The sequence below is a fragment of the Malus domestica genome, chromosome 11 (assembly GCF_042453785.1).
Source record: "Malus domestica chromosome 11, GDT2T_hap1".
In the NCBI taxonomy this organism is placed as follows: Eukaryota; Viridiplantae; Streptophyta; class Magnoliopsida; order Rosales; family Rosaceae; genus Malus; species Malus domestica.
Window position 1 is genome coordinate 18,076,392 of NC_091671.1, and position 15,004 is coordinate 18,091,395.

A 15,004-nucleotide genomic window follows, 5' to 3' on the forward strand; every position below is an offset into this window, starting at 1 on the left:
GCATCCAATTTTGATACATGAGAAAATCTAATGTCAAATTAGTTTTGAATATTTTGTTATGTGGATCCTATCATAAAACTATTAAAACTAGTTTTGATTTATTTATTTTGAAGAATGGGTCCTACAAATATTAATTGAATAAAAAAAAACATGTGTCGGAGCAAAAGAAAATTTCGAATTGCCACATTAGCCTTTACATTTAAATTTGATTTTTTTTCTTTTTACATCTCTATTGTAGATGCCCTAGGCCTCTAACCCCAAATTATCTGCTTTAATATGTCTTCCTAATTGTGTAACCTAACGGCTATAACCGGTATACAACCCATAAAACCCGTATAGCATAAGACAATCTATTTAAATAGAAAGTTGAAGCGACAAATGTACCCATTAAGTATAAGCCTTGGGGGTGTAACATTAATAAATAGATCTGCGTGCTATAACCGAGTAATGGATGAAAAGGTATCAAATAACAATGTGACTATTACATTGAAAATCTATGACGGGAGAGAGAAAGCAAAACAAATTAATTGATGTTCTAACCACAAACAAAAATGGCATTTACTTTCTTTTCTTATTCATTAACAAAGCAGGAAGACCAACTAATTTTGTTTGAAAGCATATGAGGGAAAAAAAAAAAAAAGGCAAAAGGAAAAGGAGGAAAACGTGGAGAGAAATGAAAGAAACCATACGAAGAAAATAGTGAGAAACACAGTTAAAATATGACGAGAAGATTATTCGAGATGTGAACTTTACATTTGAATTACTTCTGAAACCTGGTAAAAAATTTGAGGGCTTTTACAGGTCAAACATATTACAAGTATCCATATACTTCCATGGGCTCAGCCTAGTCATTGAATATCTGATGTCGTTCAAGTTCCGTTACATGTTCCGTTACGAAGCTTACAGTTTGATTTTTTGTCACATTCTTGCTCCTACACTGTACCAACTGTTCCCGAAGACTACGAACAAGCTCATTAAGTCTCTGAATGTTCTTTTCTTGCAATAATATGATCTACAACAAGCAAACATGTAAAATTAGGAGACTTGAAAAACCTTCGATTCCACAGGATAACTTGGATCAATAATGGAGATTCAATTGAAAGATAGATTAGAAACAGATCGTTAGAGCACATTAACATGTCATTTTAAACCAATGGGAACTTCAGATAAACATATTTCATTAGGGTAACACCGCGATAGTACCAGTTTGCCCATAATACACTACATGGATCCAACTAATGTCCATTCATGTCATTAGATTCATGGGGAGTCACGCTGCATCTACAAAACCAATAGGCCAAACGAATCATAACATAATTACAAAACCACTCGATCACGAAACTTAAGAGTTTGTGTCTGGTTCCTTGATGCATTATCCCTGCCACTACATATGCATGATAAGTGGATAACAGATCTATGAGGACCTATATATACATTATTCCACGGATTCTCCTTGTAATAAATAGAAAAAGTTGATAGAAATTAACCACCGTACGGAAAACAGATATATCAATAACTTGCCTACAAAGTGCTGTCTTTTATGTCAGAATCAAAACATGTGCTCATTCTAGGTGTAAGGGTTAAATTTTATCCATGAGTTCAGGAACTAATTGTGGGAATTGTTCTTAGCACTAAAAAGAAAAAGTCCTCCTGCACTTTTCCTCCCTCATTTATTTCACCTAGGGAGGAGCGCACAATGAATTTTTCGGAGTACCAATAGCACCGCCCTTAATTAAGTTGGGACTGACTGTAAACATATATCACACCTCTAATCAGTTGTTTTAGCTTACTCTAATTTTTATCGTAAAAGAGTTCAGCCTAATTCCTCTCTCTCATCATATTCTACTTCTCGTTCTAAGTAAGCGTCTATATTCTATCTGCCTCTGTTTTTTGTCCCTTTTCTAGATATCAGTACCAAATTGCTCATAAGGTAGAGAACAAGAGATACATACATAAGACTCAAGCAAACATTCAATAGTCAAGGAATCAAAGGACCTGATCATACAGATGAAGAACAACATCCATGGTTAATTACAAAGAAGGATAGTAACAAGAAAGCTTAACGAGAGCAAAGGAGTTTGATATTGGAGTTCAGAAGTGGAAGAAAGCACTCACTATCCGATATTTGAATATACATACTTAATAACCACTCCGTTTATGGTTGCTTACCGGTTTAATTGTGTAATTGTGTGGCTGAAAAGAAAAATAACATGACTCTTTCTTAATGATTTTACTGCTTCCATGATTACAAGTGATGTTGATTTGCATTTCAAATTACAAGAGTTCCTAAACTTCAGATTACAAAACTTGAGGTCAAGTTTGGGTAACTAGGAAAAATCATATGGATGACAAAAGAAATTCAACATTTATTAAAATATAGGTCAAAGGTAAAAACAATTTTAGGAATTAATAACTAGGGCATATGATAAGTCGAATTATTTTAAATGTTTAGCGTTTGACATTCCTGTGCAATAGGGTATATGATAAGTCAGAATTTCCTGTGCAATAAGCCTCAGCACAACAACAACAACAACAAAGCCTTTTCCCACTAAGTGGGGTTGGCTATATGAATCCTAGAACGCTATTGCGCTCGGTTTTGTGTCATGTCCTCCGTTAGATTCAAGTACTCTAAGTCTTTTCTTAGGGTCTCTTCCAAAATTTTCCTAAGTCTTCCTCTACCCCTTCGGCCCTGAACCTCTATCCCGTAGTCACATCTTCGAACCGGAGCGTCAGTAGGCCTTCTTTGCACATGTCCAAACCCATTTTGTGTACGTGTTGATGCTTCATCGCCCAACATTCTGTGCCATACAGCATCGCCGGCCTTATTGCCGTCCTATAAAATTTTCCCTTGAGCTTTAGTGGCCTACGACGGTCACACAACACGCCGGATGCACTCTTCCACTTCATCCATCCAGCTTGTATTCTATGGTTGAGATCTACATCTAATTCTCCGTTCTTTTGCAAGATAGATCCTAGGTAGCGAAAACGTCGCTCTTTGGTATTTCCTGTTCTCCGATCCTCACCCCTAATTCATTTTGGCCTCCATTTGCACTGAACTTGCACTCCATATATTCTGTCTTTGATCGGCTTAGGCGAAGACCTTTAGATTCCAACACTTCTCTCCAAAGGTTAAGCTTCGCATTTACCCCTCCTGAGTTTCATCTATCAACACTATATCGTTTGCGAAAAGTATACACCAAGGAATATTATCTTGAATATGTTCTGTTAACTCATCCAGAGATCTCCATCTAATTCTCCGTTCTTTTGCAAGATAGATCCTAGGTAGCGAAAACGATCGCTCTTTGGTATTTCCTGATCTCCGATCCTCACCCCTAACTCATTTTGGCCTCCATTTGCACTGAACTTGCACTCCATATATTCTGTCTTTGATCGGCTTAGGCGAAGACCTTTAGATTCCAACACTTCTCTCCAAAGGTTAAGCTTCGCATTTACCCCTCCTCAGTTTCATCTATCAACACTATATCGTTTGCGAAAAGCATACACCAAGGAATATCATCTTGAATATGTCCTGTTAACTCATCCATTACCAACGCAAAAAGGTAAGGACTTAAGGATTGTTGATGCACAAAATCAGTGAGGACTTTGGTACAACAGAAAGTATTAAGTTTGTGATCTTCGCTAGATTGCTCTGATGATTAGTGTGGATAAGTATGCAAATGGATAGAGACAGGAAAGCAAACACAAGATGTACGTGGTTCACCCAGATTGGCTACGTCCACGGAGTAGAGGAGTTCTCATTAATTGTGAAGGGTTTACACAAGTATATAGGTTCAAGCTGTCATTTAGTGAGTACAAGTGAATGATTTAGTACAAATGACATAGGTTCAAGCTCTCGTCTTCACTTGCCTTATCTGTCTCATAGGTAGATGTGGCATCTTCTCTGGAAGTACTCTTCCTCCATCCAGGGATGGTATCTTTAACGGGTGGAGATGCACAAGGTAATGTATCAATTTCACTTGAAGCTTACTTGTAGTTTCAAGCTTGGTCAAGCGCGATACAAACCATGTAGTAGGAGTCCCCCAAGTCGCCGAGCTAAGGGATCTGCTGAAAGAGGCGACAGACAAGGTAAGCAATCAGAGCTCCAAACAATCAGTCCCAGATCAGAAGTTTGATTTCGAGTTCCGGCTGATTGTTCTCATTCTCCCTATCTTGCAGGCAGCATGAAGGATAAAGAGAAAAGGAGAATAGATGATATGAGATACTTTTGCTTTTGAAGAAGTAACTTTCCACAGGCTTATTCTTGAACTGGGCTGGAGGATTTTCTAGTTTTCTCTAGAGTATAAGGCCGACTGAAGAATTTGAGGGTCAAAACAAGTCCATCAAATCTAGAGTACGTTCGACCCTGCTGATATGGGATACTTTTGCTGTTGACAAAGTAGTGGATGTATCGGCACGTGTTCTGTTACGCTTGTTTCCACATGCTTCCTTGTATCATTCTCACTTTCCCTATATGTTCCTCAGGCAGATGTGGTATCTTCTCTGGAAGCATAAGATGTTGAAGATGAGTACTCGAGAGCAATGCCAGGTAAGTAATCAGGTAAGGGGTTCTAGGCAGTCAGTTCCTGACTAGAAGCTTGATTCCAAGTGCTGACTGATTGCTTTCTTTCTCCTTGTCTTGCAGGTAAGAACAAGGCCAAAGGAAAAGACAGGGAAAAAGCAAGATATGGGATACTCTTACTTTTAACCCTGATGATATGAGATATTCTTACTCTGGTGTAGCTTGTTTGCAGAGGGATTATCGGGGGGAAAGAAAGCTGAGTATTTCGAGAGGCTTCGTTGGGAGTGCCTTCTCAGATATGAGAAAGGGTTGAGCATTTTTGCAGGTCTGCCTGTCCATTGAGGATGGAGGTCGACATATATAGGAGTTTCCCTAACAACAAGTAGTAACGCTATTCCTTTACCCTGCTTGGTCATATCACGGTAGTGGGAACTGCCAGCTTCACGTGTGTCAGAGCACTTTGAAAAAGTGGTCTGTGGTATCTGGAAAGCTGATGTTGCGTGTGAAGATTACAGACAAGCTTTATCCAAGGAGATCTGGCTCTCGAAGTTGAGAAAGCGGTGCCTCTTCGGTTTTCGAACAAGCAATCCTGTCGGGGATCTGGCTCTCGAGATTCGGAGAACGATGCCTTTTCGATTTTTAAGAGAGCAATCCTGCTAGGAGTCTGGCTCTCGAGATTCGAAGAGCGATGTCTCTTCGATTTTTGAGAAAGTAATCATGTTGGGAGTCTGGCTCTCGAGATTAAGAGGACGGTGCCTCTTCGATTTTGGAGCAAGCAATCTTGTTGGGAGTGTTTTCTCGAATGTGAGTAAAGGTTGGGCATGTTTGCTAGTCTACCTTGCCACGGAGCACAAAGGTTGACACATATGGACTTTCCAATTATCCAGCAGTGGTGCTGTTCCTTTACTCTTGTGGGTAATAATATGGTAGCTAGACCTTCAAAATTTATGTGTCTAAACTTTGTTAGTGTTGTTTCTTTGCTATTCTTTTACCCTTCTTGGTCATAGCGACGTGGGAGCTGCAAGCTTCACGTGTCTAAACTTTGTCAGAGATCTTTGGCAAAGTTATCTGTGGTACCCATGAGCTGATGGTGCGTGTGGAAAGTGGATGATTGAACAGTAAGATTCACGTGCTTTCTACTTCACCAGAAATCTTCAACAGAATGTCCGTAATTTCAGCAAAGCTGAGTGTGCATGTGACAGGTGCTGACAAGGCTGAGAAAAGCAGGTGCCTCTTCGATTTCTGAGATCAGCCCTCGTGGTCTCTGAGCAGCTTAGCTTTTGAGAAAGCAAGCGCCTCTTCGATTTCTGAGATCGGCCCTCATGGTCTCTGAGCAGCCCAGCTTTTGAGAAAGCAAACGCCTCTTCAATTTCTGGGCAGGCGTCTCTTCGATTTCTGAAGCTCCGTCGAGTGCAGATTTTTATAGAGGCTGGCATTAAGTTCCAAAGCACACTTGAATCTTCACCAGTAGAAGCTCCCTTCTTGCACTTCTAAGATCTTGATTTGTCCGACCTTTTCTCTCTTCAACACCTTTGAAAATGTCTGGCCCCTCCGACCGTCGTTTTGACTTGAACCTTGTTGAAGAGGCAGCCACACCTTCTCCAGACAACATATGGCGCCCATCCTTCTTATCCCCTACTGGTCCTCTTACCGTTGGGGATTCCGTGATGAAGAATGATATGACTGCTGCGGTGGTGGCCAGGAACCTTCTCACTCCCAAAGATAACAGACTACTTTCCAAACGGTCTGATGAGTTGGCTGTTAAGGATTCTCTGGCTCTAAGTGTTCAGTGTGCAGGTTCTGTGTCTAATATGACCCAACGCCTATTTGCTCGAACCCGCCAAGTTGAATCATTGGCGGCTGAAGTGATGAGTCTCAAACAGGAGATTAGAGGACTCAAGCATGAGAATAAACAGTTGCACCGGCTCGCACATGACTATGCTACAAACATGAAGAGGAAGCTTGACCAGATGAAGGAATCTGATGGTCAGGTTTTACTTGATCATCAGCGGTTTGTGGGTTTGTTCCAAAGGCATTTATTGCATTCGTCTTCTGGGGCTGTACCGCGTAATGAAGCTCCAAATGATCAACCTCCGATGCCTCCTCCTTCTAGGGTTTTGTCCAGTACTGAGGCTCCGAATGATCCCCCTCCGATGCCTTCTCTTTCTGGGGCTCTACCGACTGCTGAGACTTCTCCTAAGCTACCTTTGTGAAGGCTCCCTCTTGTTTGTTTATTTTGACTCATGTATATGTACATATTTGTAACTTATTGGAAATATCAATAAATAAGCTTTACTTCATTTCAACGTATTGTGTTAAATACACTAAAGCCTTCTTCACTCAGTGGGGTCGGCTATATGAATCTTAGAACGCCATTGTGCTCGGTCCTGTGTCATGTCCTCCGTTAGATCCAAATACTCTAAATCTTTTCTTAGAGTCTCTTCCAAAGTTTTCCTAGGTCTTCCTCTACCCCTTCGGCCCTGAACCTCTGTCCCGTAGTCGCATCTTCTAACCGGAGCGTCAGTAGGCCTTCTTTGCACATGTCCAAACCACCGTAACCGATTTTCTCTCAATTTTTCTACAATTTCAGCTACTCCTACTTTACCTCGGATATCCTCATTCCTAATCTTATCCTTTCTCGTGTGCCCACACATCCAACGAAGCATCCTCGTCTCCGCTACACCCATTTTGTGTACGTGTTGATGCTTCACCGCCCAACATTTTGAGCCATACAGCATCGCCGACCTTATTACCGTCATATAAAATTTTCCCTTAAGCTTCAATGGCAGACGGCGGTCACACAACACATCGGATGCACTCTTCCACTTCATCCATCCAGCTTGTATTCTATGGTTGAGATCTCCATCTAATTCTCCGTTCTTTTGCAAGATAGATCCTAAGTAGCGAAAACGATCGCTCTTTGGTATTTCCTGATCTCCGATCCTCACCCCTAACTCATTTTGACCTGCATTTGTACTGAACTTGCACTTCATATATTCTGTCTTTGATCGACTTAGGCGAAGACCTTTAGATTCCAACACTTCTTTCCAAAGGTTAAGCTTCGCATTTACCCCTTCCTGAGTTTCATCTATCAACACTATATCGTCTGCGAAAAGCATACACCAAGGAATATCATCTTGAATATGTCCTGTTAACTCATCCATTACCGACGCAAAAAGGTAAGGACTTAAGGATGAGCCTTGATGTAATCTTACAGTTATGGGGAAGCTTTCGGTCTGTCCTTCATGAGTTCTTACGGCAGTCTTTGCTCCTTCATACATATCCTTTATAGCTTGGATATATGCTACTCGTACTCTTTTCTTCTCTAAAATCCTCCAAAGAATGTCTCTTGGGACCCTATCATACACTTTTTCCAAATCTATAAAGACCATGTGTAAATCCTTTTTCCATCTCTATATCTTTCCATCAATCTTCGTAAGAGATAGATTTCCTCCATGATTGAGCGCCCTGGCATGAACCCGAATTGGTTCCGAAACCCGTGTCTCTTGCCTCAATCTATGCTCAATGACTCTCTCCCAGAGCTTCATTGTATGACTCATTAGCTTAATACCCCTATAATTCATGCAATTTTGTACGTCGCCCTTATTCTTGTAATAGGCACCAAAGTGCTCTTTCGCCACTCATTTGGCATCTTCTTCGTTTTCAAAATCCTGTTGAAAAAGTCAGTGAGCCATGCTATACCTGTCTCTCCCAAGACTTTCCACACTTCGATCGGTATATCGTTTGGGCCCACTGCTTTTCTATGCTTCATCTTCTTCAAAGCTACAACCACTTCTTCCTTCCTGATTCAACGATAAAAGGAGTAGTTTCTACACTCTTCTGAGTTACTCAACTCCCCTAAAGAAGTACTCCTTTCATGTCCTTTATTGAAAAGATTATGAAAATAACCTCTCCATCTGTCTTTGACCGCATTCTCTGTAGCAAGAACCTTTCCATCCTCATCCCTGATGCACCTCACTTGGTTTAGGTCCCTTGTCTTCTTTTCCCTTGCTCTAGCTAGTTTATAGATATCCAACTCTCCTTCTTTGGTATCTAGTCGCTTATACATGTCATAAACCGCTAACTTAGCTTCTCTCACAGCTTTCTTCGCCTCTTGCTTCGCTCTTCTATACCTTTCACCATTTTCATCGGTCCTGTCCTTGTATAAGGCTTTACAACATTCCTTCTTAGTCTTCACCTTTGTTTGTACCTCCTCATTCCACCACCAAGATTCCTTTTGGTGTGGAGCAGAGCCCTTGGACTCTCCTAATACCTCTTTTGCTACTTTTCGGATACAACTAGCCATGGAATCCCACATTTGGCTAGCTTCCCCCTCTCTATCCCACCCACACTGGGTGATTACTTTCTCTTTGAAAATGGCTTGTTTTTCTCCTTTTAGATTCCACCATCTAGTCTTTGGGCACTTCCAAGTCTTGTTCTTTTTTCTCACTCTTTTGATATGTACATCCATCACCAACAAGCGATGTTGATTAGCCAAGCTCTCTCCCGGTATAACTTTGCAATCCTTACAAGTTATACGATCCCCTTTCCTCATTAGAAGAAAATCTATTTGTGTTTTTGACGACCCACTCTTGTAGGTGATCACATGTTCTTCTCTCTTCTTAAAGAAGGTGTTGGCTAAGAAGAGATCATATGCCATTACAAAATCCAAGATAGTTTCCCCATCCTCGTTTCTCTCCCCAAAACCATGGCCACCATGAAAACCTCCATAGTTGCCTGTCTCCCTGCCCACGTGTCCATTTAAATCTCCTCCTGTAAATAACTTCTCCGTCTAGGCAATTCCTTGCACCAAGTCTCTAAGGTCTTCTCAAAATTTCTCCTTCGAACTCGTATCCAACTCTACTTGAGGTGCGTATGCACTAATCACATTGATAAGTTCTGGTCCTATTACAATCTTGATTGCCATGATTCTATCTCCTACCCTCTTGACATCTACAACATCTTGTGTCAAGGTCTTGTCCACGATGATGCCAACACCATTTCTCGTTCTATTTGTGCCCGAATACCAAAGTTAAACCCTGAGTTTTCTAGATCCTTTGCCTTAAGACCAATTCACTTAGTTTCTTGTAGGCACATAATATTTATCCTTTTCCTCACCATAACTTCCACTACTTCTATAAATTTTCCCGTTAATGTTCCTATATTCCACGTTCCTAAACGCATTCTACTCTCTTGAACTCTACCCTTCTGTCCTAACTTCTTCACCCACCCCCGTCCAATAGGATCAAAGTACTTCTTTTGTGTGTCCTGTGTAAAGTTGATAGGAGCATATGCTCCCAAACAACTTTGAGTGGAGTCGTTCGAAAAGAAGTTTCTATGGCCCCCTTGCTTATTTAACACTACATCCGGGTGCCGATGGAGATACAGCGACCCTTGCTCCCTTATCACTGTGCTCGGGCCACACAGCGCGCCACTTACGGGTGACACCCTAGCTTTAGCGCGATTTCGTTCTGGATTCATTTTCATAAGGATTCGACGTAATTGAGGAGTGCCGGGTTTGACAATATTGACGTGAAATAATAATCTACGAACATTACATCACATAGAATCAGCTTGGTTACATGAAGCGTGCAACTTAGTAAACATAAGTCTAGGTTTAGAATTCGAAAGCGCAAACTGGTGATGCTTCAATCCCTTTAACCTCTCTCATACCAACAGTACATACCCAATGTAAAAAGTATAAACAGCTTATAATTATTGCTTATGCTCAGAAGAGTTGAATGCTTCTTGATTGATACAAGCCTATCGGATTATCTTTTATTCAAGCTATATACAGTCAAAATACGCCTGCAGATTGTGTGCCTCCAAAGAGAAGAGACTTGCTTGTTTCAAAGTAATACTAGAGGAAACAGAAACACACAGGACTGAGGTGACAGCAAAGATCAAGTATGTGATCTCGCATTGGGGTGAGGCTGAATCAGTTAGGAAATTGGTTATGGCTGCGACTTCCGTATGTGCATTAAACATCGTCAAATGGAATAGGATAAAAAATAAAAACAAAGAAACAAATTCAGATGTTTGTAGTCACTAGTTCCTTAAGAACGACTGAGAAAAGATATGATTGTGTTTTCAACTAATATTAGCCAGCATCCGAGCTACTGAAAAATAATGACGAACCTGCACATTTATATGTCTACAATACGCAGCTCATCTCAGTTCAAGAAATATTTTGTGACAATCAATATCTCCATTTCAGCATCAAAGAATAAGGGAAGTTCAAAGTGAAGAAAACATACTGAAATATGGACTTACCAAAAACAAATACAAAGAATTACATGAATCAGGAAGAAGCTTATTACCTTCTCTTTTACAACTTCTTCCCTATTCGAGTTTTGATTCTGCTTTTCGGAAATGCTTGGAGTTGTGTCAAGATCAGGAACAAGTTGTTGCTTCCATTCAAACTGAGAAGTGATTATGAGAATAAGAAGCAGAAAAACAAGCAGCACTGGTCTTGACATCGTTCGCATTTCTTTTAGACCTGTTCAATAGTCAAACCAAGCAAAATACAAATTACAAAACCAGACTAGGCAGTCATCAACTACAAGTTATATTCTACTACTTCTATTTTACAATTTGGGTTCCAAGTATTGGAAAAGAGTTTGACAAAGAAATAGCACTTGCACTCCATCTTCCTATACGTAACATAGAAGTTTACAGAAAAATTTCTAGTGAATTCCCTTTGACACTACAATGCATGGACACGGACACGGACATGGACGCAGACGCGGGGATACGTCAAATTAACAAGAAGAATCGTTGTATGACCACAAGGGAATACGACACAACACGAGGATACGAGGGGATACCACTGTGTCGAAGCATCGTAGATTTGACATAATAACTGATTTTTGTTAGCTAAAGGAAAATTCTGTCTAAGCAATGTTTTCTTGACTAAATAGCAGGTGACGACTGGCGATGATTTTAGTACCAAAGGCCCTAATCCGTGCCTGGATTCAACAAATTCCGAGAACTTACAGACTCAATGAGACAAAATCATTAACCGGAAACTACTATTGCTTCAAGTCAAGTGATTCAAAGTCTATAAAATGAAAAATTTCTGACCATTTTCATGTCCCCGAAATTCCCAGCAACCAAACAAACACAACATCCATTGAAGCCTTACATGTGAAGAAACCATGTCGGAGCAAAGCATTAAACAATAGACATCATAACAAACAAACAGAAAACATCACAAGTAATTAGATAATATTGTAGAAATCAAATCCAAATACGCAACTCAGGTGCAACTAATTCCAAAGCAGTTCAATTGGGCTCTGTCTCTCAACCAATCCAAACCAAATACGAACAAATTTGTATGATTGAAAATTTGAATGCTATACGATTTCCCGTCCTAGAATTTACTTTTCCCGGGAAACAAACAGAACCCAGAAAAGGAAAGTCAACCAACAATAGAAAATCAGCAGACGCAAATTGAAACGGAAAGGGAGACTTACAGATCGGCAGCAGGGGCTATGGAACCCTAACTTCATGGTCGGTGGCTCGAAAATGTTATAGGCTAATGGAATTGAGAAAAGCGATCCGCTTTGAATAATTAATTGGGACTGAATAGGATGCTTGCGGTAGCTTTTAATTTTGATGAAAAATAATCACTTTTTCCGGCTGATATTAGAAAATGGACTTGAAAGTTGGCTTCGGCCCTTGCTATAATATTTTCAATTTCCCAAAAAACGAAAATCATAAGAGCAACTCCATGGAAACTAGGGGTGGGCGTAATGCGGTTCGGTACGATTTCGAGTGAAATCACAATCAAAACCGAAACATTTTGCGGTGCGGTTTTGAAGCCAAAACCAAAATGAAACCAAACTATTTGGTTCGATTCGGTTCGGTGCGGTTTCAAACTGTTTCGGTTTGATTTTTGAGAAAAAATGTACAATTTAAAATATACACCTATTTATACATAAGACGACCTTATTTTTCTCATATATTAATTAATGAATATCCAGCAAAACCGCAGCAAAAACAGCAACAACAATGCAGCAAAAAACACTGGCAAAACTGCAAAAAAATATGTAGCAAAACAACAGAAAAACAGCACCAAAATTGCAACAAAAAACTTAGCAAAGCTGCATCAAATCTGCAGAAAATCTGCACCAAATCTGCAGCAAAAAATTGCAACAAAACTACACCAAAGATGAGTTTTAAGAAGATGAGTTAAGGAGATGAAGATGTGTTTCAACCTTCAGGAGTTGCAAAACTAGATGATAATGATAGTCTAGTAACCTAGTTGAACTAATTAAAGATTAAAAATATAACATTTATTTATTAATTTTATTATATGGTGTGGTTTCAGTTTCGGTGCGGTTTTGAAAACCCAAAACCGAAACCAAACCATTTTCTTTGCCGCGGTTCGGTTTCGAAACCGAAACCGTTTCAAAACCACAAAACCAAACTGTTCGGTGCGGTTTGATTCGATTCGTATTTCGGTTTTAGTTTTCAGTTCCAAGTGCCCACCCCTAGTGGACACCCCCAGGCTATTCAGTATTTAATCCACTCAGTGAATAGTAACTACCCTTAATGAACAATAACTGTCTTTTGCATCTCCACCGTTGCACTTGAATAACCCTGGCAATAGACAATAAAATATTAGTTTTTTATTTATTTTAAATAATACAAAATAATTTTATTTGTAATTTCGGATAAGATTTTTAATCGTTTTCGTTGCGTCACGTGTCATTATCTGAAAAGACAATTATTGGTGATGAATTTCAATAAGATTTTTATCCAATGTCGTCATGCCACTTGTTGTTACCTTTTCAGAATTTTTGAGGATAGATTTCTATTTGATTTTAAATCATTCTCGTTGTGCCACGTGTCATTATCTGAAAAGATAATTATTGGTGATGGATTTCGATAAGATTTTTATCCAATGTCATCGTGCCACGTATTGTTACCTTTTCAGAATCTTTGAGGATAGATTTCGATCAGATTTTTAACGAATGACGGCATGCCACGTAACACTATCTACAACCTAATCCTTTATTAACCCTCCATATAATCCATCATCCATCCTCTGAAATCTCACACCAATTTTCTCAAGATCTTTATCATTATTCATAGTTTCTGCTTCCTTTTTCACCAAAATCAAAATTTGTATCATTATTCATAGTTTCTGCTTCCTTCTTACAATGTCTTCTTCTTCAAGGATGATGTGGGAAATCGATCAGCAAGAGGAAGAATTGTTTAACCAATCAGAATGAATGTTCAATCTCCAGGTGACCCAAAATGAGATGGAAGAGGATGAAGGACGTAGAAGGAAAGATGACGAAGCAAGAATGGCTAGAACCTCACATTCCCGTTGAGTCATCCAAGCTGTGGCTCATATCTCCAAGCCCAGCCGTTCCGGAAACCTTGATAGAAACAAGCAACGATGAGGTGCGGACCTTTTGGACGATTACTTTGTTCGTAACAGTGCATTCCCTGATACGTACTTTAGACGTCGTTTTAGAATGGAACGACATTTGTTCAACAAAATCATGATTGCTGTTTGCAACCATGATTCTTACTCTGTGCAAAAGAACGATGCTTTTGGTGATATGGGTCTCATTCTTGAGCAAAAAATTACTACTGCGATGCGGATGCTTATGTATGGAACATCTGCAGACCAAATGGATAAGATAGCGAGGATGGGGAAATCAACAATTCTTGAGTCCCTGATGAGGTTTTGCGGAGCAATCAAATCTATCTACACTGTAAAGTACCTCTAGAAACCTACTAACATGGACTTGCAAAGGCTTCTGAAGAAGGCCGAGATGCGAGGTTTTCCTGGGATGATTGGAAGCATCGATTGTATGTACTGGACGTGGAAAAACTGTCCAAGTGCATGGCAAGGCGCTTATAGGGACAAACAAAATGAGCAAAAAGTATCATTTTGGACGTGGTGGCATCTTTTGATACATGGATTTGGCACGCCTCTTCCGGGGTTCTAGGAGCTCAAAATGACCTAAACGTCCTTGCTCAATCCCCAGTGTTCAACGATGTCTTGCAAAGAAAGGCACCAAAAGTCACGTACTGCATCAACGGACATATGTACGACTGGCCATACTACCTAGCAGACGACATTCACCCAAGGTGATCATCATTTGTCAAAACAATGCCACGTCCGCGAAGTGAAAAGAAAAAATACTTTGCAAGCTGTCAAGAGGGGTGTAGGAAAGATGTGGAGCGTTGTTTTGGTATCGTCCAAGCTCGCTGGGCGATTGTTAGGGTTGCTGCAAGAATGTTTGATGTACGGTCGCTGATGCAAAAATTAACTTAACACACAAATTTAACCCTCTTTTGACAATTGTAGTATAGGTTTAAGTAGGGATCGTTCTGGATCAGGGATTAGGATGGTTTGCAAATAACCTCTAAACTGACTCAAAAACATAAAACTAAACTTAAAAACACTTAACAAGATTCACAAGACTCAAAGCAAACTTAAAATACTCAAAACAACTTAAAACA

General features: G+C 39.9%; 1 protein-coding gene across 2 annotated transcripts; it reads right to left on the bottom strand.

Annotated features, from left to right (window-relative positions):
* Positions 1 to 697: 697 nt before the first annotated feature.
* LOC114819565 (uncharacterized) lies at positions 698 to 12,157 on the bottom strand. Of its 2 annotated transcripts, none has more exons than XM_029088688.2 (3): positions 11,995 to 12,157; positions 10,840 to 11,018; positions 698 to 1,012 (listed from the first exon to the last, which is right to left on the bottom strand). In XM_029088688.2, exons 2-3 carry the CDS (start codon positions 11,005 to 11,007, stop codon positions 845 to 847), a joined length of 336 nt encoding a protein of 111 aa, XP_028944521.1. In that variant the 5' UTR covers positions 11,008 to 11,018; positions 11,995 to 12,157; the 3' UTR covers positions 698 to 844. The 2 variants fall into 2 exon arrangements, with proteins under 2 accessions (XP_028944521.1, XP_070664128.1); XM_070808027.1 differs by lacking the exon at positions 11,995 to 12,157 and adding an exon at positions 11,603 to 11,731.
* Between the last annotated feature and the right edge of the window lie 2,847 nt (positions 12,158 to 15,004).